At 62.0% G+C, this 24,468-nt stretch overlaps 3 protein-coding genes across 29 annotated transcripts in view; 2 read left to right on the plus strand and 1 right to left on the minus strand.

Annotated features, from left to right (window-relative positions):
- The first annotated feature begins 759 nt into the window (after positions 1-759).
- RUNDC3A (RUN domain containing 3A) lies at positions 760-5,904 on the plus strand. Of its 2 annotated transcripts, XM_066204901.1 has the most exons (11): positions 825-978; positions 2,526-2,641; positions 2,781-2,914; positions 3,304-3,389; positions 3,519-3,608; positions 3,701-3,781; positions 3,892-4,057; positions 4,263-4,420; positions 4,592-4,729; positions 4,853-4,959; positions 5,194-5,904. In XM_066204901.1, exons 1-11 carry the CDS (start codon positions 872-874, stop codon positions 5,334-5,336), a joined length of 1,326 nt encoding a protein of 441 aa, XP_066060998.1. In that variant the 5' UTR covers positions 825-871; the 3' UTR covers positions 5,337-5,904. The 2 variants fall into 2 exon arrangements, with proteins under 2 accessions (XP_066060999.1, XP_066060998.1); XM_066204902.1 differs by lacking the exon at positions 4,853-4,959 and having other exon boundaries at positions 760-978.
- Positions 5,905-6,258: 354 nt separating this feature from the next.
- SLC25A39 (solute carrier family 25 member 39) lies at positions 6,259-13,193 on the minus strand. Of its 3 annotated transcripts, none has more exons than XM_066204909.1 (12): positions 13,176-13,193; positions 10,072-10,180; positions 9,936-9,995; positions 9,321-9,365; positions 8,593-8,702; positions 8,407-8,474; positions 8,168-8,292; positions 7,821-7,994; positions 7,590-7,699; positions 7,357-7,438; positions 7,185-7,265; positions 6,259-7,105 (listed from the first exon to the last, which is right to left on the minus strand). In XM_066204909.1, the coding sequence occupies exons 1-12, from the start codon at positions 13,176-13,178 to the stop codon at positions 6,987-6,989; spliced, it is 1,086 nt and encodes a 361-aa protein (XP_066061006.1). In that variant the 5' UTR covers positions 13,179-13,193; the 3' UTR covers positions 6,259-6,986. The 3 variants fall into 3 exon arrangements, with proteins under 3 accessions (XP_066061006.1, XP_066061008.1, XP_066061007.1); XM_066204911.1 differs by lacking the exon at positions 13,176-13,193 and adding an exon at positions 12,270-12,377; XM_066204910.1 differs by lacking the exon at positions 9,321-9,365.
- A 5,062-nt stretch (positions 13,194-18,255) lies between these two features.
- MAPT (microtubule associated protein tau) overlaps positions 18,256-24,468 on the plus strand; it is a 41,924-nt gene continuing 35,711 nt past the window's right edge. For 19 of the 24 annotated variants that reach the window (XM_066204861.1, XM_066204865.1, XM_066204870.1 and 16 more), the window contains exon 1: positions 18,256-18,363. The gene's annotated coding sequence lies outside the window, so the exon portion shown is untranslated. The remainder of the gene's footprint in view (positions 18,364-24,468) is intronic. The other 5 variants (XM_066204877.1, XM_066204878.1, XM_066204879.1 and 2 more) reach the window with 2 other exon arrangements.

Raw genomic sequence — 24,468 nt, forward strand, 5'->3', positions numbered from 1 at the left:
TCCAGCTTGGGGACACACTCCGGGGAGCTGGTGGCAGCCGCCGTGGGGTGGTGCTGGCTCTGGGTGTCCCGATAACGGCCCCGGCCTTATCGGGGGCTGCCAAGGGCCCCCCTCCCTGCAGGGCCGTGGGGATTTTGGGGTCCCTCCCCGCACTGTGCCCACCTGGTTCTCCTGGCTGAGTCCCCTTGGCAGGGGCAGAGGGGGTGTGTGGCACCCGGGTGGGCACAGGGAGGTGGGACACATCCCCGTGGGGGGTGTCTGTGTGCTGAGGGTGACTCGGATTTCTTTGGGGGCTCTGGAGGTTTCCGTGGCTGCTGTGGGATTCACCAGCCCCCCCTTCCCGATTTCCCTGTCACAGCAACGGGGAAACTGAGGCACGGGGAAAAACGGGGCTGGGGGGTGTCCCCCAGCACAGTCAGCCCCCGCCCACCCCGGTGAAGGGGGCCCCTCGCCCCCCGCGGGGGTGGGATGATGTTCAGCCCCCCAAAACCGGGATCAAGGCACGGGGTGGCGATCTGAGCCTGGGGTGGGTAAAAGACCCCCCCAAAAACCCCGGGGGGCTGCCCCCTCCCTGTGGCTTTGCCCACGGGGTCCCCCACCGGTGTCACGTCACGTCGGGAGGGACAGGTGGGGACCCCCCGGGGGACTCCGGCCCTCCCCTCTTCATCCTCCCCCCCTCCCCATCCCCCGGAGAGAGGTTTGGGGGGCCGGGGGCGGGGAGAGCATCCCTTTGGGGGGGGGCGGCGCACGGCCCGTGGCGTGGGCATCGGCGGAGCAAAGCCTGCGCGGTGCGGGGGGCCGCGGCCGTGGGCCGGGGGGGTCCCCACGGGGGAAGGGGCATCGCCCGCGGCCGTGGCGTCTGGGCCGCTGGATGGAAGCGAGCTGGGTGCCGGCTGCCATGGCTCTGGGGCTCTCCTCCAAGAAAGCTTCCTCCAGGAATATCGCCGTGGAGAGGAAAAACCTCATCACCGTCTGCAGGTGCGGGGCCGGCGGGGGGGCACCCCAAAACTGAGCGGGGAGGGGGGGGGGGAGAGGGAGCGGGGGGAGGGAGAAGCGACCACCGCTGGTGGGGATGGAGAGGATGGGGGGGCGGGGAGGGGAGGCGGTGGGGAGGAGGGTGGGGGGGTTCATCCCTCCCCCCCGCCGCCCCTTCGCCCTTTGGGGGGATTTGTTGTTGCTGCAGCCGCTTTTTGGGGGGGCGAAATTGAGATTTGGAGGGGGGAGGAGAAGGATGGGGCTGCGGGGAAGGGGGGGCGCGGAGCCGCGGGGCCGCGGGGCTGCGGGCAGTGGGGCCGGGGCTGCGCCGTTCGGGGGGGTTCCCGGGGGTTCCGCGGGGCTCCGGGGGGGCTGCGGGGATCTACAGGGGCTGGGGGGGGTCACGAAGAGGGACACGGGGGGCTGGGGACACAGTGACAACATGGAGGCGGGCACCGCGCGGATGTCGGGGGCCGCCGGGGATGGCGGGGGGATGTCGGGGGGAGTGGAGGGTGAGGGGGGTGCTGGGGACAGCGGGGTGCGGGGGGGGGGGCTGGGGTTGGGGACCCCCATGCGGGCGGGGGCCCAGGAAGTGACGTCAGGGCCCCGGAGCGGCGGGGATGGGGGATGAAGGATGGAGGATGAGCGTTGTCATGGAGACTCCCGGCTGGACCGGGATGGGGGGGCAGGAGCGGGGTGCAGGGACGGGGTGGGGGGGCGCCGGCGGCTCCTGCCGGGGTGCGGGGGTGCGGTGACACCCCCGGGGCCCTGGTGAGGGGCTGCTGGTGCTGGGAGCGCTGGAGCCTGGCTCAGGGCTGGGGGGATGTGGGAGGTACCAGGCCCTGGGCAAGCAGGCAGGGACCCCCAGGGCCTCGAGTTGGGGTCTGGGGACCCCGGGGCTCCTCACCGGGCCACCTCCAGCCCCCAATGTCATAACACGGGGACCCAATGGATCTCCTTGCCGTGGCATGGGGCAGCTAAAGACCCCACTGTCACCACACGGAGACCCTCTGGATCTCCAGCAGGACGCCTCCAGCCCTCCCTGCTGTGCCATGAGGCGCCTCCAGACCTCACTGCCGGGCCGGGACACCCTCCACCTGCTGTCACGGGGATCCGCACAGGCAGCTGCGACCCCCAGACCCCACAGCCGGGGGGATCCCCCCCGGCAAACACCTGCCCCGTCCCGCCCCGTCCTGTCCCGCCGGGCTCGGTGTCCTCGGCGTCGCTGAGCCCCGAGCACGAGCGGCCGGGCGGAAGGGGAAGCCATCACCGCCCGCGCACGGCCGGGGAGGAAGGGGGCCTTTGTTCGCCCTTCCTGGCCACTCGCACAGCGGGGAGCAGCGGCCGCCCCTGGGGCTCCCCGGGGACGCGGGGACAGGGGGGTCACCGAGCCACGGCCCAGCCCGACGCCCTCTTCCCGCTGCCGGGAGCGGGAGCCAACAGCTGGAAAAGCGATTTGCTCTGGAGCTAAATCCTCTCGTGCGCCCGGGATGGGAGGTGGGTGCTGGGTGTGTGTCCCCTCCCGGCGGTGACGCCCGTCCCCTGGCCAGGTTCTCGGTGAAGACCCTTCTGGAGAAGTACACGGCGGATCCCATCGACGACTCCTCCGAGGAGTTCGTGAACTTCGCTGCCATCCTCGAGCAGATCCTCAGCCACCGCTTCAAAGGTAACGGTGGCCCCAGGACTGTCCCCGTCCCCAGCCCTGTGTGCCGTGCTGGATGGGGATGCCCAGGAAGCGTGTCCAGCTCTGGTGGAGGGGCTTTGCTGGCACAGCAGCCCCTGAGCACAGCCCGTGGTGCCCGCAGGCCCTGTCAGCTGGTTCAGCTCTGATGGACAGCGTGGGTTTTGGGATTACATCCGCCTGGCCTGCAGCAAGGTCCCCAACAACTGCGTCAGCAGCATCGAGAACATGGAGAACATCAGCACCTCAAGGGCCAAGGTCAGGAAGGCACCAGCCCTGTCCCTGTCCCTGTGCCTGTCCCCATCCCCATTTCTGTGCCTGCCCCTATTTCCTTTCACTCCACCCTTATCCTGGTACATGGACCCATCTGCATCCCCTTCATACCCCATCCCATCCCCACTGCTCTGTGCCCCCACCTTGCCCCCTTCCCCCTGCCCTCCTGCAGCTCCACCCCACATCACAGGGCCCCACGGGGCACAACAGCAGCTGTGGGTCCCCGCGGTACTGAAAAAAGGGCTGAAAGCCACTCCTGTGTGGGGACCTCCAGCTGCTGGTGTCCCGAGTGCCGGGGGGGGTGGGAATGTGGGGGACAGGTGTGGGGGCACCCCGTGGCTGCCCCACCCTCAGGACTGCCCGGGGCCTCGCAGGGCCGGGCCTGGATCCGTGTGGCGCTGATGGAGAAGAGAATGTCCGAGTACATCTCCACGGCCCTGAGGGACACTCGGACCACCAGGTGAGCAGCCCCGCCCTGCCACTGCCACACCTGCGCCAAGGGCGTGTGGGTGTGCTGGGAGGGGCTGGGGGGGCCAGGGTGGGTTTTGGGGCGCTGGGGGGGCAAGTCCAGCCGTGTGTTTCCCCACAGGAGGTTCTACGACGACGGGGCCATCATGCTGCGGGAGGAGTCCACGGTGCTCACGGGGATGCTCATCGGGCTCAGCGCCATCGACTTCAGGTAGGCACAGGTGGCACAGTGGGACACAGGCCCCGGCTGGCACCCTCGGGGTTCCCTGACCTTCCACTCCTCCTCCCGCTGCCTCTGCTCAGCTTCTGCCTGAAGGGAGAGGTGATGGACGGTAAAACGCCCGTGGTCATCGACTACACGCCCTACCTGAAGTTCACGCAGAGGTAGGAGCTGGGGAGCCCCCCCTGGGGTGGGGACCCCCCGTCTCTCCCCCAGCACCACGGTGGGGCTCCCTGAACATGTGGCAGCCCCTGCTGAGCCCCGCACCCCCCAGCTATGACTACCTGAGTGAGGAGGAGGAGCGGGGCAGTGTGGAGAGCAGCACAAGCGAGGACAGCTCACCTGAACACCCCTACCTGCCCCTGGTCACCGACGAGGACAGCTGGTACAACAAGTGGCGCAAGATGGAGCAGAAATTCCGCATTGTTTATGCCCAAAAGGTACCGGGAGCCAGGATGGGGCCATCAGCTTCCCCAGGATGCTCCAGCCTGGAGCATCCCCACCTCTGCATCCCTGCTCCCACAGCCCAGGGGTGCCCTTCGTCCTGCTGCTGTGGTGGCTCAGCCTGCTCCGTGTCACCCTGGACGGCCCTGGGGACACTGGGGGTGGTGGCAGCGGGGCACCACTGACGGTGGCCTCACGCAGGGGTACCTGGAGGAGCTGGTGCGGCTGCGGGAGTCGCAGCTGAAGGACCTGGAGGCGGAGAACAAGCGGCTGAAGCTCCGGCTGGAGGAGGTGATGGTGCAGAACCAGCTGGAGAAGAGGGAGCTGGAGGGCGTCATCCTGGAGCTGCAGGAGCAGCTGTGAGTGGGGACCCACCGCCGCTGGAGGGCTCGGGGGGGTCTCCCTGGAGCCAGGGTGCCCACAGGCCCTGGGGGGTCCCCAGTGCCCCACACGTCCCGTGGGCGGTGTCACCTGGCGGGTCCCCGGCACTGGCGGCTGCTCCAGGTGCTGAGCACCCGCCTTTGCTGCAGGACGGGGCTGATCCCCTGCGAGAACCCACAGCTGGCCCAGCTGTCCAAGGAGATGGTGACACCCCTGGTCAACCAGTGGCCCTCCCTGGGGACCCTCAACGGCAACGAGAGCGGCTCGGACAGCAAACTCTACAGAAGGTAACCTCGCAGTGGGGACAGAGACCTGCCAAAGCACCCTGCCCCGCCCCGGGGGGACACGCGGCCTGGGAGGGGCAGAAGGGCTGTGCCCGCCCCAGGGGGCTCAGAGCTGTCCCCCTGCAGGCACAGCTTCGTGAGCACCGACCAGCTCTCGGCCGAGAACAGCCTCAGCTCCGACTCCCAGCGCCTGGGCGAGGGCAAGCGCGAAGGGGAGCCCTGGGGGCCCTTGGGTAAGACCCCCCCACCCAGCACAGGGCGCCCCGGGGGCTCAGCACATCTCCCCACGTGCACCCGGGGGTCTAGACCCACCGGCAGCCCCCCCCCCCCACCCCTCGTGGTTGGGATGCTGCCCCAGCAGTGCAGGGACACCCAGGTTGCCCCCGGAGAGGTGGTCCCCGTCCCCCCGGGGTGGCAGGGCCGGGACACGCGGCCGAGCCCCCCGTGACGCCCCGCTCCGCCCGCAGGGAAGGACCCCACGCCCTCCATGCTGGGGCTCTGCGGCTCCCTGGCCTCCCTGCCCAGCTGCAAGTCCCTGGCCAGCCTCAAGTCCAACGAGTGCCTGGTGAGCGACAGCACGGAAGCCAGCCCGACCCGCAGCCCCAGCTGAGAGCCGCGGCCCCCGCGCCGCCCCCCGCCCGGCCCAGCGCGGCGGCGCAGGACTGAGCTCGGCCCCCCCGCCACCCCGGCACCAAGGAGGGACTCGCCGATCCCGCCGGGGACGGGCATCCCCCTCCCCATCTGGAGACCCCACCCCGGCCGCGCCTCGGCCCCCCCCGGCCTGGAGCCGGCCGGAGACACGGACCTGTTGGGATGGGGGATGCGGGACTGGGAGCCAGGCGAGCCGGGCGTGGGGGAACGAACTGTGCCGCGGTGGGGGGACACCGGCGGTGACAGCTGCTGGGGAGCACGGGGGGGTCGGGGCCAGGCCCCTGCCAGGGGGGAGGGTCCTGCTCAGCCCTTGGCTGCGCCTGCCTGGCCTCCCCCGGCTCCCCTGCGCTGTGGGGGGCTGCCTGTCCCCCCCTGCAGCAGCATCCCCACAACGGGGGAAGGACTCTTCTTCCCCCCTTCCTCCCCATCTTCCCCTGGGTTTTGGGTTGTTTTGGGTGATTTTGGTTTTTATTTCAGCCCCGTCTGCCTTGTTGGAGCAAAAGGAATCAATAAACGCAGCAAGCAGAGCTGGCCTGTCCCCCACCTCCCCAGCTGGGGACAGACCCCTCGTGCCCCCCCGCCACAAGGCCCTGGCCCAGGATGCTGGGGGGTCCAGTGAGCCTCCTGCAGCCCCTCTGGGCAGGGACAGCACCTCCAGGCCACAGCAGGGCACCAAGGATGGGGCAGCCCCTGGCCTGCAGGATGGAGGTCCTGGGGTCCCCTAAGCCCCAGTAAACACGCAGCAGGGAGCCTGTGGGTGACAGTGCTGTGACAACGGGGCCGTGTCTGTCACCCCACAGATGCCTCTGACAATGGGGCCGTGTCTGTCACCCCACAGATGCCTCTACAGCTCCCCAGCACACACAGAGAAATCCTTCCACTAAGAGACAGTTATTTTATTTAAGAAATTAGGAGAAACTCCCTCCGTGAGTCCTGGGGTAAGGGGGGCAGGGCCCACAGAGCTGGGGCAGGCCCTTGCAGTGGAAGGATGGGGCAGGGGTGCCACAAGGGCCCCCCGGAGCAGCAGTGAGGTCTGTCCCCACACAGGGTCTGACAGGGGACGGGGACATCCCGAATGGGAGGAGAGGTCCGGAGGCAGGGAGAGGGTCCTGACGTGTCCCCATGCCATGCAGAGCCAGCAAGGTGAGGCTGTGTGTGTGTGAGTGATGGTCAGGAGGGGCAGATCCCCAGGCAGAGCAGGGCTGGGGGGTCCAGGCAGGCAGAGAAGGCCCCAAGGCCTGGGGTTTGGTCCTTGCCAGAGCCCCAGCTCCATCTCCTGCCAGGCCAAGGCTCCCGGGACTCCATCCTTGCCAGAGTGTCCGTGAATCCAGCAGCAGCATCTGTCCAGCCCCAAGGGATGAGTGCGGGGGGCTCCACATTGCCCCCAGCGTCACAGCAGCAGGCACAGATGTCCCCCAGCGTGGCTGGGCTGGGGAGTGAGGCCAGGCTGGCCCTGGCTCCGTGTGCAGGCAGCGGGAGGCAGAGCAGGAACGAAGGCACTTGGGCTCTGCCCGGCCCAGTGCGGCTCGCCGCTCCTGGGACACCTGGCTGGAGCAGGGCTGGCACTGTCCCCTGGGCACGGCCACATCCAGCCCTGCCCCAGGCCCGCTCACAATCTCCGCAGCTGCTGCTCCTGGTTCAGCTTCTGGAAAAAACTCTTGCCAAATTCGTAGGTGCTGATCATGATGGCGCAGGCAGGTGCCACCTTGATGACGCGGGGCAGGAACCCTGCAAGGACAGCGCTGTGAGCCCTGGGGTGGCACCAGGGCAGCCAGAACCCCAGCACAGGGCCAGGGCACATCCTCACCTGCAAACAGCCCCCGGGTGCCAGACTCAGCACGGATCCGCTGCATGAGCAGCCAGGTGGAGGAAGGCTTGGAGGCTGTGACTGTGGGGAAAGGGAGCGGGTTAGGGTTGGGGGACACCCATGGGGACTCCTGGTTGCCCCCCAGGCACCTGCCTGGAGCCTGGCCCCTCACCTGGGTGCACCTCACTGTCTCCCAGCTCGATCTGCCGCTGGGTTTTGACCACATCGAAGGGCAGCGTCAGCACCGCGGCCACCTGTGGGGTTGACGCTGGATGGTGAGCCCGGAATGTGGGGCTCCTGCCCAGCAGTGCCAGCTGTGCTGTCACCTCCCAGCACCATCCCAGTCCCACTCCTCCCTTCCACAGGGGCCCCCGCCCCCAAGGGAGCCCAGCATCCCAAACTCACCGTGCCAGAGATGGCCCCGGAGGTGAAGCTGACCATGAAGGTGGCACCGTCCAGCCAGGGCTGCCTGCAGAGCCACGTCCTCACCAGCTCGTAGTTAAACCAGTACAGGGCTGGGAGAGAGGGGACACCAGTGAGGGGACACCAGGGAGGGGACACCGGGCACCCTGGACACGCCAACCCCCAGCAGCAGGGCTGCCCTGGGCCCCCATGTCCCCGTGCCCCCAGCCGTACCCGAGAAGGGGACGTCCCGCAGCACGGTGGGTCCCCAGCCCCTCCAGAGGGACAGCCAGCCGTCCTGGGCCACTGCTGACTGGATGCAGAGGCGCAGCTCGCGGTAGCTGAGCTGCTGGGACTGCATCTTGGTGCGGATCAGCTCCAGGGGGCTGATGACTGTCACAGCACCCACTGCAACAGAAGGGACACGGGGATTGAGCTCCGTCCGCTCCAGGAGCCGTCCCAGAGCCATCAGCATCGTGCCAGGAGAGCCAGGCACTGAAGGTGGGCACTGGGACCTGCCGTGCTCTGCTGCCAGGACACGGGGTGGGCACGGGGGGACCCCAGAGAGGAGGGGTACTCACGCCTGGCCAGGGCCCCAGCCAGCAAGGGGATGTAGTGGCTCCAGCTCCCCATCCGGACGTGCAGGTAGTCCCGGAGCTGGTCATAGGCGGTGAAGTAAATGACGGTGGCTGGCACGGCCATGACCCTGCGAGGAGGAGAAGGGGTGTGAGGGGCAAGTGTCCTCCCCAGGGGCTGGCAGGGGGCTTGGGACCAATGTCTGTGTGCCTGGGCAGGCAGCAGCCAGAATCCCCAAACTCACAGGGTGGGGGGCAAGCCACTCCACAGAGACCTGATGCCTTCATAGCGAGTGATCTTCACAAAGGCATCCTGGGGAGAGAGCGGAGCACCAGGGACAGGAGTTACAGGTGGGAGAAGGACAAACAAGCCCCCAGAAAACACCTCAACACCCCTGTGGGACAGGGAGGCCCGTGCCTGGAGCTCCTACCAGCGTGCCGGTGAAGTGGCCAGGGGCCTTGTACCAGGCGCTGCAGCTGTTGCCGTTCTGGCAGACGTACAGGTGGTCCATGAGCCCGTTGCAGTAGAGGAAACACTTCCCTGAGGCAGGAAACAAAGGCGCTGCCATCACACAGGAGACCCCTCTGCCCCACGCCCAGCACGTCTGATCCCAAAGCTGTCACATCTTCCAGGAAGGAGCCAAACCCTCAGAGCTTGGGCCCAGTGTGGACCAGTCCGAGACCAAGGCCAGGAGAGGAACAACCCTGCAGCAAGGCTCTGACCACAGCCAGGACCAGGGGATGGGGACACCCGGCTCCGTGGCAGGGATGGGGATACAGCAGGACCCACTGCCAGCAACGGGACAGGGTTTATGCCTCACTTGGTCTTGGCTCCGCTGCCCTGGCCAGGCACAAGGGACACCGGGCAGTGGAAGTCCAAGGGGACTTTGATGTGGCAACATGACAGAGTGACAAGACAGGGGGACCACAACCAGCCAGCCCTGCTGCACAGCAGATCCCCAGAGATGTGGCACAGCCAGCCCCAAAGCAGGGCCGCAGGGGCAGCCGGGGCTGGGGACATCCCATACTGCAGGGATGTCCCCAGAGCCAGAGGAGCCCAAGCCACCATCAGTGGAGAAGCAAACCAGGATGAAGGCTTGGGAAAGCAAAGTCACTGGCAGCAGGAGCCATAGGCAGCAAGAGCCCCTGGCGTACTCACATGTGGCCGGCTGAGCGCCCCAGGGCACTGACTGCACTGCCAATGCTGAAACACACAACGGGGACACACTGAGCAGCCACATGGGGGACGTGCCACCACCCCCTGTGGGGCTGGGGCACACGTGTGTGCTACAGCTCCCAGCCAGGCACTGGGAGAGCTCTGTGGGCGAGGGGGCTGCGCGCCCCCACAGCCACTTCGCAGGCTGTTCCTATTGTCACCAAACCAGTCCCCGGGGGCCAGCCCAGCCCACTGACCCCACGGGAAGGGGCAGAGCCCGTGGGGAGCAGCATGGAGACTGGAACAAAGGCAGTGGGGGAACAGCCAGCAGCTGCAGCAGGCTGAGCCTCTGGGGGGCCGGGGGCTGCCAGGCAGTGCTGAGCCCCTCGGCACAGGGCTGCAGAGGGGGAAGGACAGAGCCAAGCACAAGCCCAGCTCCCCCAGCGGGGCCCCCGAGCCCGTGAGGACGAGGGGCCCATGGTAACCTGCCACCTCGCAATGGCCCCACGCTGCAGAGCAGAGACATCCCTGCCACCAGCCGCACCAGCTGAGACAGCCTGCAGGCTGCCCACCAGGGGGACTGGCTGCAGCCCCCCGCCCTGCCCCGAGCGGCGTTACCTTTGGAGAAGGGGGTCCTCTGGGCCTGCAGCCGGATCTTCACCACGTCCAGCGGCGTCACTGCGAAGACACCACCCCTTAGCCGCGACAGCCCCGTGCCAGCCCCCCACCCCAGCGCCCACCCCGCCACGCTCACCGAAGAGGGAGGTGAGGATGGCACCTGTCCCCGAGGCCAGCATCTGCTGCAGTGGCGTGATGCCCCCGCCGGGGCTCGGTGACATCTTCTCAGCCATGGCTCTGTCCCCCTGCAAGGCACGGCAGGGGATGCTCGAGGCTGGGGGGTCCCTGTGCAGGGATGAGGTCCCCGGGGAGCCCCCCCGGCATCCCCACTCCAGCAGGGTGAGCACAGGTGTCCCACGCCCGCCGCGCTATCGCTGCAGCACACGGCAGGCCAGGGCCCCCCATAATCAGGGTGCCCCGGGGGGGTGACAGGGACTGGCTCCCAGGGCCGGGCCAGCCCTGATAACACCCCCTGGCCCCACACTGGCAGCAGGCCCAGTCTGGCTGGAGAGGTGGAGGCAGTCCAGCCTTCCATGTCCTTGGGGAAGGAGGACTGTCCCCTCCCTGCACTCGGAAAATTAAGGAAAGGAAGGAACAAAGTCCAAAGACCAGACATGCCCTGGCAGCCTCCCCCCCGCTCCGGCTGGGATGGCAGCAGAGCCCAGTGCAGCCTTGGCAGGACAGCAGGGAGGGGGAGATCCCCCTCGTGAGTTTGCAATGAGCACCCCAAAAAGGGTTTAGGCATCTCAAACCTTCTGCCGGATCCCGCTGGGGCTTGGCAAGGCTGCAGCCTCCAGGGCCGGTGTGCTGCCCTCGGGAAGCAGGGGATATCACACCCTTCCCGGGGAGAAGGATGTGGAGGAGCCCCCCTGAGCACATTCAGCACCAGCTGCTCCCTGTCACTGCAGCCTGGGGATGATTATCCTGCTGGGACAGGGCCATAGCAAGAGAGCCCCCAGAGTTCTTTAAAGCCTGGGAATGCAGCAAAAAAGCCTTCACCATCTGACTCAGCAATTTGCAAGGTCAGAGAAGTCATAAATCTCTCCTTTACAGGCTCTGGAATTGTTGGGCGACCGAGGCTGCAAGCTGGGACAGGTCTATCCTGAAGCCACACGTGCCAGCCCCACAGGGAGCTGGGTCTGTCCTGGCACATGTGCCAGCCCCACGGGGAGAGCTGGATCTGCCCCAGTCCTGCACATGTGCCAGCCCCACCAGCAGCTGGGCCCGTCCTGAGCCCACAGCCCGCAGTCCCCCCAGGATCGGGGTGCCCCCCGGGATGTGGGCGCTCTTTGGGCACGGCCCCGGCGTGCCCGTGGCGGGAGGGCAGCGTGCCATGTGCCCCACCGACCCCACAGCCATTGCAAAACCGCGCCGCGGGCAGGGCGCTGCCTCCGGATGCCGCCCTGCCGCCCAGCCCCTCTGCCCGGCCTGACGCAAGCCGGGGGAAATCTCTCGCTCCCAGCTCTGCCGCACCTGATAAACTCCCTCCTTGTGCGTGAGGTGCCCAACACAGCCCCTCTGGGGGTGCTGGGGGAGCGGGCCACCTCCAGGGCTTCCCGTTTGTATCCCAGCTCCCTGCTCAGCCGGCAGCTGCTCCCTTTTCCATGCAGGAGAAAAGAAGCCCCTAAACCCAGAGCCCCTGCTTTGCCTGGGGTGTTGGTGGGGCTGGGTACGGCACGGTGACGATCGGGACAAAAAGGGGGGAAAACAAACGTGCGTTGAGATGATCAAACAATTGCCAGGGACGGGGGGCTGCGGGGAAGGTCAAGGGGCTCCGGGCAGACTGGAAGGGCCCAGCGGACCCCAGCCCTGAGCCAGAGGGAACCCTGCCGGCAGATCCGCGGCGCCTCCTTGGCCCTGGGCTGCTCCAGCCTCGGGGATGTGAGGCTGGGTCCCCACCACCTACCCCGGGGGTGCCCCGGCAGCACCGGGATCTCACCCTGCCGGGGCACAAACCCTTGTCCCCAGGAGCAGGGGGCAGTGCTGGGGCAGCGCCCCCGCCCTGGAGCCGGAGCCCCAGCCTGGAGCCTGCAGCCCCCCGAGGGGTCTGCCCACCCCTACCGGAGCTCGGAGCCCCCAGCCCAGGGCTGCGCCCCCTCAATCGGGGTTTGCAGCCCCCTCCCCCGGCCCTACACCTCTCCCTCTGGGGATCTGCAGCCCCGGCAGTCTCGGGGTCCGCCCCCTCCCCGGGAGGGAAGCCCGGCGGTCTCCCCGCGGCCGCCTCCAGCCCCCCGACACCGGGGGAAACTGAGGCAGCGGTCACGCGTGCCGGACCGCGAGGGGGATGACGCGGGGGCCGGGGTGTCGGGGGAAGTGCCGGGGGTTCCGCCCCACCTGCTCATTCCAGCCCGGCTCGGCGCGTCCCTCCGGGACCGGCGGGCGGCGCGGCGGCGGCGGCGGCGCCTTTAAAGAGCCCCATGGGCGCCCCGCGCCCTCGGCCGCGCTTCCGCCCGCCCCGCCCCGCGCACGCGCCCCGCGCCCCGCGCGCCCCCGCGCCCCCTGCCGGCCCGGGGGGGCCGAGCGCCCACAGCGGGAGCGGGAACGGCTGGGACACGGAAACACCCGGGAGAGGGCAACATCGGGGATACAGGAACAGCTGGAATAGAGAAACATCGGGGATACAGGAACACCCGGGAGAGGGAAACATCGGGGATACAGGAACAGCTGGAAGAGAGCAACATCTGGGATACAGGAACACCCGGGAGAGAGCAACATCTGGGATACAGGAACACCTGGGATAGAGCAACATCTGGGATACAGGAACACCTGGAATAGAGAAACATCTGGGATAGAGGAACACCCGGGAGAGAGCAACATCTGGGATACAGGAACACCCGGGATAGAGAAACATCCCAGATACAGGAACACCTGGAACAGAGAAACATCCCGGATACAGAAACACCTGGACACGGAAACACCTGGAATACAGACACATTGTACACAAACAGCCAGTACAGAAACACCTGGAACACAAACACCTGGAACACAGCCGATACAGAAACAGCTGGAACACAGACCCCCAGAACACAACCACCCTGTACATACCTGGTACACACCTGGCGCATGCCTAGTACACACCTTGTACGCACCTTGCACACTCACCGTGCTGGAGAAAGACATGCCCTTCACACTCACCGTGCTGACAGAGGGGCCCACCTTGCACAGTCACTGTGCTAGCAGAAAGGTTGACCTTGCACACTAACACTCCGTGCTGGAGAAGGCAGTGCCTTACACACTCACCATGCCGAAGCCCTGGGGCTCTCACTCTCCCCGTCCTGAGCCCACCGGGGTTGCACAGTCTGGTGTGGCTCGCACACTCGCCATGCCAGGGTCAGCGGCAGGCTGGGACATGGGCACGGTGCCGTGCCAGGCCCAGTGCCACTCTGCTGCCTGCAGAGGAACAAAGCCTCTCAGTTCCCAAAGCGCCAGCCCTGTGAGCACCCAGCATCTCCTCATCCTCTGTCACGCTCCCTGCAGCTCTGCCAGGTCCTCCGAGCAGGGGGGCAAGTGCTCTGCCTCCTCCACCTGGGCTGTGAGACCTGGGGTTAATGCCAGGGCCTGATGGGTCTGGGGGGCTGGAATCCCATCTCTGCTCAGTGCGGACCCTCCAGCTGGGTCCTTCCATGTATTGGAAGCTCTGTGTTTCCTATGGAGAACCCTGAGTCCTGGGTGAGATGGTGACCTCCCTGAGGGGCTCTTATTTCTGCTTATTCTGTAGTTGAATTTGGCGATTTTCTCGGGAGGAGTTTCTTCATTGGAAGGGTGATTAGACATTGGAAGGGGCTGCCCAGGGAGGTGGTGTAGTCCCCATCCCTGGAGGTGTCCAAGGAATGACTCAACATGGCACTCGGGGCTCTGGTCTGGTTGACAAGGTGGGGATTGGTCACAGGTTGGACTCGATGATCTGGAAGGTCTTTTCCAACCTCAGTGATTCTGGGAAGGTATTTCAAGCTCGTCCGTGTGCGGGTGGGAGGGAGCAGAGCCCTTCTGGTGCCTGACAGCCCCTCGCTGTAATCTGTGCTGATGACAGCAGATGGCTCCCGAAGCCCCTCCGAAACACCCGGACCCCCGGCACTGTGGGCTCTGACCTGGCCCCGACAGCGCCCGCAGGTAACAGAACTGGGGCTGCAGAACTGGGGTGAGGTGACAGATCCAGCTGGGGCGTCCTTCAGGAAACTCCTGCAGGCCAGAGTTCTTGGTGACTCCATTTGTGTGACAACATCACTGCAGGACCTGCTGTGGTGCCGCGTGATGCAATCCCTGCCTCAGAGCTGGCTGAACTCTTGCCCTGACAACCTCGAGGATAAATCCTGAGCTGGTGTCCACAGCCCTCTTTGCTCCCCTGTGAGTGCCATCCTATGGGGAGGATGGAGTTCTCAAGGACAGGTGATGTGCAGGTGCCAGAGCAGCCTCTGCCTGCCGAACAGGAGCAGTTCAGGGCTGATTCTGCAGTCCTGGGGGTGTTTGGAATGAGTCTGTTTCATGACCCCTGTCCCTTTGCAGAGCTGGCAGAGCTCTGGTGGCTGCTCTCCTCCAGGAATGAAGTCCCTCCTGGCTGCCAGCATCTCTGAGAATTGTCAGTGAAGGGGGAAGCTAATGCCAGGAAGTGCCCTTCCATGACACCAGGTCCAAGAGAATCTTGGCTTTAAGTGGTGTGAGCCCAGGAGCCCGGTAATTCCCACAAGGTCCCGTAAGTGAACACATCCTGTGCCTCCCTGATGAGTCAGCTCTGCCTCTTAGAGACATGGGCTTTAAATGATCTGAAAGCCTCTTGCAGCTGGCAATTTAGGAAATGGAATAATGATTAATTAAAAATATATCTGTCCTTAGGGGTACTGGGTCTTGTATCTTCTGGTTTAGGTATTGGGCTTCCAAAAGCAGAAAAGAGACAGGAATAATGCTTTCTCAGATGGGGTGGGGTCAAGAGGGACCAGTGAAAGATGCTTTAAGTGCCTTGGCCTCGATTTTTTGGGTCTCTCCGTTTGCTAAGGAGGTCAGGGTGAAAGGGTGAGTTTGTTTATCCCAAGCTCAGCACTGCTGAGGACCTGGCTGGCTCTTTGTGCTGAGTCACAGCCCGCTGGCCGCCTGCGCTGTCCAAGCACCGGGAACGTTTCTGTCCCCAGTTCACATCCTCGCAGTCCCGCTGGCCTTGGCGGGGTGCTGAGGGTGCACTGTGCTCCCATCACTGTGAAAACGAACTGTTAAGTTACTTCAGTCGGAGAGAAGCGTGTCCAAGTCGAAATACGTGTCTGGTTCGTGGGGAAGGAGGCAGCTGAGCTCTAATCCCGCCCTGAGCCGCAGCGTCCGGCGCTGGGGACGGTTTGCGTGAGCCCTGCCCGGCTCTGTCCTGCCGTGACACCGCACGGTGCGGCCGGGAAACGCTTGTGTAACTCCTGCTCCCAGCTCCACGGAGCTTACGAAACCCAGCTGGTGTCCTGGGCCAGGGCCACGGCCTGGGAACCTTGTTCCATGTCTGCCTGGGGCTCCTCACTGAGCAAGGGTCAGGCCGTGGTCTGTCAGCACCTGTAGTCGCTCTGGAAAGATCAATCCAGTCTCGTCACTTTCAAAATCACATTTTGAAAGCAATTAACCCGTTTCCTTTATTTAGGTGAACTTTAACGGCCAGGTTGCAAAAGGGTCTGGGTAGTGCTTTAATGGAATTAAGCCAGTGCAGAATTTGAGTATTTATTTCAGTTGGGATCATTATGGTTTTGCAAAAGCCAGGCTTAAGCTGAATTAAGTGACTCAAATGAAGCAGCTTGTGGCCAGAGGAGGCCCCGGGGACATCAGACTTGTATAACCCAGAATATAACCCAATATAACCCAGAACTTCTAACACAGCTGCAGCTCTGCAGGTCAATTCCCACTGCAGGTGAGACTTGGGAAGTGGTGTCCTACCAGGGCACCTGCCAGGGGAAACTTTGGTAGTTATGAAACAGATGACAAACTTCACCTGGGAGGAAAATAAACCTGGTCTTAGGGACAAAGAAACAGGTATGGAAGCTAAAGACCCCATGGTTTCCTCCCTAAAGGATTCCATTATAACTTTGTGCTAGAATAGTATACACCCAGCAGCAGTATGAGCCAGGAGTGGCGAGGAAAGAGAAGCCTGGCCTGAGAAAGGTAGGAAAAATTCCCAGATCCCTTTTCCAATAAACAAAAGCCCCTGTGAACACAGAGAAGAACCAGAAGAGCTCAGTGCAGTAATTAAACTCTACATCAGCTGTCAGCCTGCTGCACATACAGGTAAGAAATGTGCCCTTAGAGAGCTTCTCTGCAGTTCCTCTCAGCTGGGGCAGGATCTGCTGATCACCGTGAGCTCTTCCCACTTGGGGCTGCACTTTGGGACTTGGGCTGCTCCAGCAGTTCTGGAAACATCTTGGTGTTGCTGCAGCAATTGATGCATTTCACCCCTGACTAACCCTTGCCAACAGATCTTCTAAATGGCCTGGATGTGGCTGTGCCTGCACATTAGCTGGCACTGGCTAATGATGCCTCCCTGCCCAGCCCAGGATTTCTTGGATCCAGACAGGACTTGTTGCTGAGAACTCAGGCAGGTATAAGTGGGCTTTGAGGTAACTTCAGAAAGACAGGTGTTGTCAAGGAATGAAGCCCAGAGTCTCCTGCCGTTTTGGTGTCTTTAGAGGAAGAAATGATCCTGTTGGGGGATGCTGAGCTGATTCCCAGCCAGCTTGGTGTTCCTGGTACGTCCCACACTGCCTGTTGGAAGAGCTGCTGTCCCAGATTGGGCTCAGGCTGCTTGCACTGTAATTCATCTTGCTTTCTGTTGTCTCACAAGGACGGATCCCCTTGTAGCACTGTAGTGTTTATTTTACAATTCCCAAAGCTGGGATAGATTTTTGAGAGGAGATGTGTCTAATCTAGGAAAATTCTCCAGCTAAACTAAAGTCAGTACTTTTAAGGCAGTTTAAGAATGGACAGAAAAGAACCACTCCTCTGCTTTTAGATTGCCCACTTATTACTATTGACCTGAAAACAACTATCTCATAACACTGCATGTTCCTAAATAAATTTTTTTTTGTATAGCTCTAATCTGTAAGTTTGCAGTTATTGGTACTGTAGTAAAAGAATTGCTTTGACACCCCATAAACCTTTAGTCCAAACCAAGACTGACTATTCCCAATCTGGTCTGCTTTAAAAAGCAGACTGCTGCTGCATGTGCGTGCTCCTGGGAAGACCTGGTGAGGAAATTTCCCTTTTCCCATCTAAGTTAGACTTAAAATAAAGAAATACCCAACAACTACAGGTGAACAAGGTCTTAAGAAGAACCTGGTGCTGTAGGCTCCTCCTCTGTTTCTCTCACAAAAAGCCTATTCTTAGATTGGGTGTTTGTCCTTGATTTGCACCTCAGTGTTGCTCAGGAAGAACTGAAAACTGGATCCTGCCCTCCTGCAGTTTCTCTATTAAATCCAATTATTAGGGATAGTAACCCCGTTAACACAAGGTAGTAATTCCATCGAGGGATCTCCACTGCGTCCACAAGACTCCCAGGCTGAGCAAAAGCAGCTCGCTGCTGCTCCAGATGAAGCAGGCAAGGTCGAGAGGGATCTTTTGGGATCAGGATCTGCTTTTTGAGCCTCTCCCTTTGCTTTGCAGTGCTCCAGGCCGGTGGTGAGGGAACCCCGACAGCTCAGGGCCATTCTCGTGTCACCTGTTGCTCCTTCTGACAGGTGTCTGCTGGACCAAAAGCCAACGAGAGCGGCCAGCCCTGTCCCTCTCCACTGTAGGTGCTGCGGGTGATGCTGCGGAGCTGCCGCCGTGTGTAGGAGGCGGCTGCTCTCCCTTTGTCAGCCTGGAGCTCACCACGGTGAAATGAAACGTGCGCGGCCGCTGCTGAGGCTGCTGAGGGGACGCCGCTCCCACACGCGCCGCGCCGCCGCCATCTCCATGGACGCTGAGGGCTGTGCCCAGCAGCGCCCGGAGGCAGGAGCGTGTGCGGGATGCGCGGCGGGGCAGAAGCCGGGACGAAAAGGGGCGGCAGGGCTGGGCGAGGCGGCGTCCCGCATCGCCCGGGGCGGCGGCGGGTGCGGAGGGGGATCGACGGGAGACCGGGAGCCGGCCGAGGCGGCGGCCACAGCGCGGCCTGAGGGGCCTGAGGGGCAGCGGGGCAGCGCCCCCTGCCGGGCGGGGCGGCGCGCGCGCGCCCCCGCTCCCCGCTAGACAATGGGGCGGCGGCGGCGGCGGGGGCGCGCGCGCGGGGCGGGGCGGGCGCTCCCCGGGAGCGGCGGGGGGCGCGGGGGGGCTCGGCGGCGCTCCGCGCACGCGCGCGCGCGCTCCCGCCCCGCCGGCGCGGCGAAGGTTCCGGAGCCCGCGCGCGCCCCCGCCCCGCCCGCGCCGCCGCCGCCGCCGCCGTCACCGCCACCGCTGTCAGCGCCCGGCTCCGGTGCGGACACCCCCGCAGCGGCAGGTACGGGGAGGGGTGGCTGCCGCGGGCTGGGGGGCGGTGAACCCCCCGGGCACGCTCTCCCTTCGCCGCGTCCCGCGCGGAGAAGCCGGGAGGGGGGGGGAAAGAAAAAAAAAAATAAATGAAGCCCCGAGAAGCCAAATCCGGCCATTTCATCCCAAAAGCGAGGGGAGGGGCGTGTCCCGGTGCCGGCGCCCCGGGGCTGCGGCAGCGCCAGGCGCGGCCCCTGCGGCAGCGCGGGCGCCGGGGCAGGTGCGGCGGGCGAGGGAGGGATGGGTGGATGGAGAAGGGCGGATTTGGGGCTCTCTCCCCGCTCTGCGCCGCTTTCGGCCCCGTTCCTCCCGGCAGGTGGGGCCGGGGCTGCGGCAGGAGGGGCGGCAGCGCGGGGCCATGTTCTGCAGCCGCCTCGAGGGGGGAGGCAGCGGTGATTAAAAACGGTAAATTAATCAGTGATGGGAAAGCATAACGAAAAAGCGTTTCGGAAAAAAAAAAGAAAAAAGAAAAAAGGAGCTGTCCGCGCCCAGCCCTAAATTTTGCGGGGGGGAAAGCGTTATTGAGGTCACGGCACCCCGGCGTTGCCCGGCTTTGTTGCACCCCCCGGTGCCCATGTCGAGGGGTTTGGTGTTTAACGCGAACAAGGTGGGTCCCATCCTGTTGAATCCCGGGTGTTTTCCAGCCGGGATGGGGATGCTGGTGCCCATCCTCGTGGGTTTGGGGCTGGGGTGGTGCTGCTTGGTGTCACTGGATGTGCCGTGCACATCCCAAGCATCCCAGTGCCGTGCTGGCATTGCCCTTGTCATGCTGGAATTGTCCCCTGGTCCCTTCCATCTGCCTCTTCCCGTGCTGTCTCTTCTTTCTCGTCCCAAAATCCCACCAGGCGGGGCGTGGGGTTGCCCCCCTTTCTTGGGTCTTGCCTTTCTTACCCGTAGTTGTTGGCTATTTCTTTATTTGAAGTCTAACTCATCTGGGAAAAGGGAAGTTTCCTCGCCAGGTGTTTCCAGGAGTGTACACCTGCCCTCCTCCCTTGGAGCAATTAAACCTGCAAGGAGCAGGAGCAGCTCATTTCGGGTGAGGGATGGAGGTTTCTGCCTGCATCCCTGTCTGCCACATGAGCACAGGGGAGGATTGGCTTAGGGAACATGGTTTTTCCTGGTGTTTTTGAGCACCTAGGAACGCAATCCTGCTGCTGCTCGCAGAGGGCAGCTGCCATCACTTTAAAGGGAGTTTCTCCTTCCATTTGCTGTGGTAGCACCACGCGAGGTGCAGCTCCATTTGCAGCGAGAGGCTGCTCTTGCCTGGAAACGTGCTGGAAGGAGCAGCTGAGATGAGCTAAGCTGTCACCATTTGTATGCAGCGTATTCCCGAGCTTCCCCGGCGTGGATGTGGGCAGATGTTGGATGCGTGTCTGAATCAGTGGAACGAAATTTGCTACTGAGAATCGTTAATTTGCCCTGTCGAGTGATGGCTGCCCGCTTCCATCCCTTGAAGGGGTTTTGGCTCTGCTGCCAGTGCCTCAGATTTGGGGTGTTTAATGGCTTTCCTTGTGGGGTTCAGCTTTCTTGGTGTTATTTTTGGTGGTCAATGAAAGCAGGTCTCATTTGGGCGTTTGCAGGCTGCTCTTGAGGGGAGAAATATTAAAATCTCATTCTCTCTAGGAGTAAGAAATTGTCTAACCCAGTTATGCTTTGTTCCCTCTTAATACACAAAATGCTCGATTTTCACCCCAAGATGAGCAGCTTAAGGAGAAAAGCAAAGTGTTGGCTGATTTACGTGTAGTTTGCGGAGGATTTGAACATCGAATCATGGAATGGTTTGGGTTGAAAGGAGCCTTACAGACCATCTTGTTCCACCCCCCTGCCTCGGGCAGGGACATCTTCCATTAGACCACATTCCTCCCACCTGCCCTCAAACACTTCCAGGGGTGGGGATCCACTCACTGACAGATGGTTCACACCTGATTAAAGTATTGCATTTTTCTCATTCTTTGAACAAGATGCAGGTGGGGTTCATTCCTTGAGACCTGGGGAAATGTGATGCCCATCCCGCAGATGGTGTTGCAGATCAGATAGGGATGTTTATCCTGCATTGGCAGGGATTAACTGAGGATAGAAATGGTGGGAGCTCTGTGTGCCCTGTGGGAAGCTCCCTCAGGAGGGGTGGCTCCAGTCCCTGCAGGTGGCACATGCAGGTTTTGCGTGTCTCCCTCTGTCCAGCACTGTGTAAAGTATTTGCAGGTCAGGCTTCTAATTCGGTCTTGCTCACCCTTTCCACTCCTCTGTATCCCCTTGCCGCCCTCTGCTTCCAGCCTCTGCCTTCCCAAGGCATTCCATTCCAACTGTCCCATTCCCTCTTGTGCTTAAAGAACTGCAGCTTCAGGAGGACCGAGCAAACGTATTTATTTCACGTGTTTTATATATGAAAAGGGGTTGCTGTAGCTTTGTCATTTCATCCCCAAAAGCCGCGGGAAATTCTGCTCCTCTGGCCAGTCCTCGTAGGATAAAAATGAGGAAAATGTGACGCTGTATCTGCCCTTTCTCCATGAGGAAGAGCTGGGTGTAGCCAGTCAGGGATGCTCGTAGCATGCTGGTGAGGTGGGTGCTTTTATCTTCTGCCTTTTGTGTTCCTCTGCTGCATTTCAGAGAACCGTGTTCCTCGTGGAGTGCTCTTGATCCGTGCAGCACCACAGGCTTTTCTCCAGTGCTTTGCCAGGCGTGGGATTTGGGAGTGTTTGGGTGCCACCTTGCTGGGCTTTGCTGAGCGGTCCTGAGGGTGCAGCAGCAGGCATGGAGCAAATTTCTCCCTGCTGACCTTTGTGTCCCCACGTGGGCTTCGTGGCACTGTGGGGCTGTTGGAAAAGCCACCTTGGAAATGTTTTTGAGCTGGTGCCGGTGCTGAAGCTCCTGAAAGCCTGCCTTCATCAGCACGGGAGTGACAAATTGTCCTGACACCTCCTGCAGCACAGCTGTGGCTGCTGGTCCCAGCAGAGCATCCCTGTGGGCCCAGAGCATCCCGTGCTGGCCAGGTGGGTGCTGGCTGTGCCCACCCCAGGCTTCCAGACAAATCCCTCTTGGCTGGCAGAGCGTGGAAAATTGGATCTTGAGGCACTGTCTGAGGGGAAATGCTCAGGGTGGCCGGTCCCTTTCTTCCCAAAAGCAAGATTATTCAAAAGCTGGAGGAAAGCTGTGGATTTGAGTTTGTCTTGAGCAGAATAATCTTATTTTGTCAGCCCAGTGTGCTGATGAGGCTTGGCTGTGGTGTTGGTGTCCTTTGGGGCAGCGCTGCTAATTTAGCTGTAGGAATGCTCTGACACTTGATGAATGAGTCAAGGAAGATCCGGGGCACTGGTTTCCACCTGGCTCCCAGTGTTTTCCAGTTTGCTCAGCTTGCGGGTTGGCTGTGTGCTGGCTGTGCTGAGGTGTGGGGCTGGACTGAGAGGTGGAGACATGTGGTGCAGTGCCTTGGCCCTTGTGACAGCCCTTCTGGGGCTGCTGGAATGTGGCAGCAGGCTTTAAAAGGAATTTAGTGGGTTGTGGTTGTGCACGCAGGTAAAGCAGCCAACCCTGGTGCTTTCTGGCTCGTTCTGAGGTCTGCAAACCCACGAGTCTGTGGAAAAGCACTGAGAGCCCTTTCTTAAGGCAGAATGTGCCTCTCTGGCTGTATTAGGGCAGCCAGGGCTGTGAACCCCCGAGGTGATGGTTTCCCTGGTGTACCTGTCCTGCAGCTGGGTGCAGGGGGAGCCCCGGCTCGGCGTCCTGGCTGTTCCCAGCCCCAGCTCAGAGGAGCAGCAGCTCTCTGAGAGCCTCTCCCTGCTGCTGCAGTGGCAGCAGAGCTGGGCTGGCTTTCTAGGTTTTTCTGCCAATGCAGTGTAATCTCTTTCTACCTCAGGGGCTCTGCTCACTTGGCTGTGGTGTTCAGACTCCAGAGCTGGCTGGCTGGTGCCTGGGGCTCACCCCAGGGGCACATCCTTGGGGTTGGGGGTGCTCATCGTTAAACTGGGCGATGCTGGATGCCGTGGGGCTCTGCCTGCCTGTGGAGACGGAAAAGGAAGCAGTTGCAGAAGTCCCTGGGGCTGCTGATCTTGCAGGGCGGCACGGAGATGTTCCCACTCACCTGGCAGCAGGCCTGGGAAGAGGATTAGGGTGAGTGGTCTGGGGCAGAGAGGGTGGGACGTTGTCTTTGCAGGTCACCCTGGGAAGTGCTGGGTGCAGCAGAACTGGGACCCTTTGGGTAACCCCTTGTGAGGTTTTTAAAGTGGGCACAGCTCTGCTGTGAGGGACTGGGTGAATCTGAGCCTCTCTTGCAGCAGGATGGATCTCCCTCCTCCATCTGTGAGCTGGAGCTTTGTTTTACACTGAAATCTGCTGGTTGTAGGCTGGGTTTTTTTAAGTGCCTGTGGAAAGCATGTGTGGTTTACACTGGAGTCTGGAGGAGAAGTATCTGTGCCTTTAGACTTGAGTGGGTTTTCTTTGCAAGTCTAATGAGCTTTTCTCTCCTCAGAAATCAATCCACCGGTTTTCCCCTTTTCTTTCCTAGCAGACCAATTAGTAAAGGTGGTCATAACACATAGTGTGGCTCCTGTTTTCAGTGTCTCTAAATACCCGAGGAAAGGGAGCACCGGGGGATACCTTCTGTTAAGCTAAAGGGATTATTGCTGCAGTTGGGCTAATTATTTCCATCTTTGCGGCCTCTCCGCTCTACCTGCCCTGACCTCTCTTCCTGGAGCAGTTCTAGTGTCACCGCCTGTCTGTCCTCGCCCCTCTGCCTTCCCTCAGTGCTGTCCTCCAGAGCGGGGGACTGTCCCACCGCTGCCCTGGGGAGGCCGAGGGGCTTGTCCCCAGGAGCTGAGGGGTGTTTGGACAGTGCTCTCAGGCCCAGGGTGGGATGGCGGCGGTGTCCTGTGCAGCAGTGGCAGTCGATGATCGTTGTGATATTCCATGATTCTGCGAGCTGGGTGAGCTGGAGCTGATGCTCCAAGGCACACGGGAAGGACAGAGGCTGAGGTGGGATGCTGAGGGATGAGGTGCAGTCCTGAGGGGCAGGGAGGGCCCTGTTAACTCTTCAGCACTTAAAGAGAGGTGATGAAACCTCTTGTATTGAGGGGTTTCAATAGCACGTGTGAGACTTTGAAGGGCTTTCTGCCACTTATCAGCGTTGCACTTTGTGGCTCCCTCTCAGCTCCTGCCCCGGGCTGTCTGCCTGGAAGTGCCAGATGTAATTTCAGATGGATTTCATCAGCGTCTCAAGTCAGTTGCTGCAGAATGAAATTCCATGAGGTGTTTGTAAATGACTCAAAAAATCGAAAGAAGCCTCTCCTGTGAGTCCTGAGGACATCCAGCTCAGCCTGTTTGCGGAGGGCTGGAGATTCGCTTTCGAGATAAACCAACTGCTTTCTGTGCACTGCAAGGAAGTGTTTGCAGGGCTGCACTTTTGAAGTTGAAATTGGGCAAGTAAGGGGAGGTGTTCGGAGTGGTAAAATTGTTCCTTGTCCTAGGAAACATTTCATCTTTTCTTTGGTTAAAGGTTACTTATATCCCGGCTGCCTTGGCTTGGTCTCAGTGCGGAGCGCGTGTGCGGTGCTCAGGAGCAGCTCCGCTCCTTCTCCTGCGAAGGGAAGTGTCACTTCACGGGAGCTTCCTGGTGCAGGGAGCACAGCTGGCCAGCTGTGCACGTTCTCAGTCAAACCACAGGCAGAGCAGGGCCGTCACACTCGAGATGAGAGGCCGAGTGATGGGCACACAAGGCTCGTCCTGGCTGCTTGCTGCGGATCTCCCAGGATGAGTCTCGGGCAGAGGCGAAGGGGCTGTTCCTGCTCTGCAGGGTCACTGTGTTAGTTGGAGACCACAGCAATGACAGAAGGGGTGCCAGAGGAGACTGTCCCGAGAGAAGGGATAATCTGGAGGGATTCCTTCCTGGAGCTTGCTCTGTGTTTGTGGCCGCTCAGGGTTGTGTGAGGAGCCTTTGTACAAAAACGACATTTATATCTGGAGCAGTGCTTGACTTTGGTGTGGTCACAAGTAAAGGAAATGTAAGATTTGGAAACGTGGCTCGTGTTCCTGCCCTAGTGCTGACCCACCTGATAGAAAGTGCTGACTCTCTCCCTGCAGGAGC

This window comes from Chamaea fasciata, unplaced genomic scaffold (assembly GCF_029207755.1).
Source record: "Chamaea fasciata isolate MVZ Bird 193981 ecotype frontalis unplaced genomic scaffold, bChaFas1.0.hap1 SCAF_27, whole genome shotgun sequence".
Taxonomy (NCBI): domain Eukaryota; kingdom Metazoa; phylum Chordata; class Aves; order Passeriformes; family Sylviidae; genus Chamaea; species Chamaea fasciata.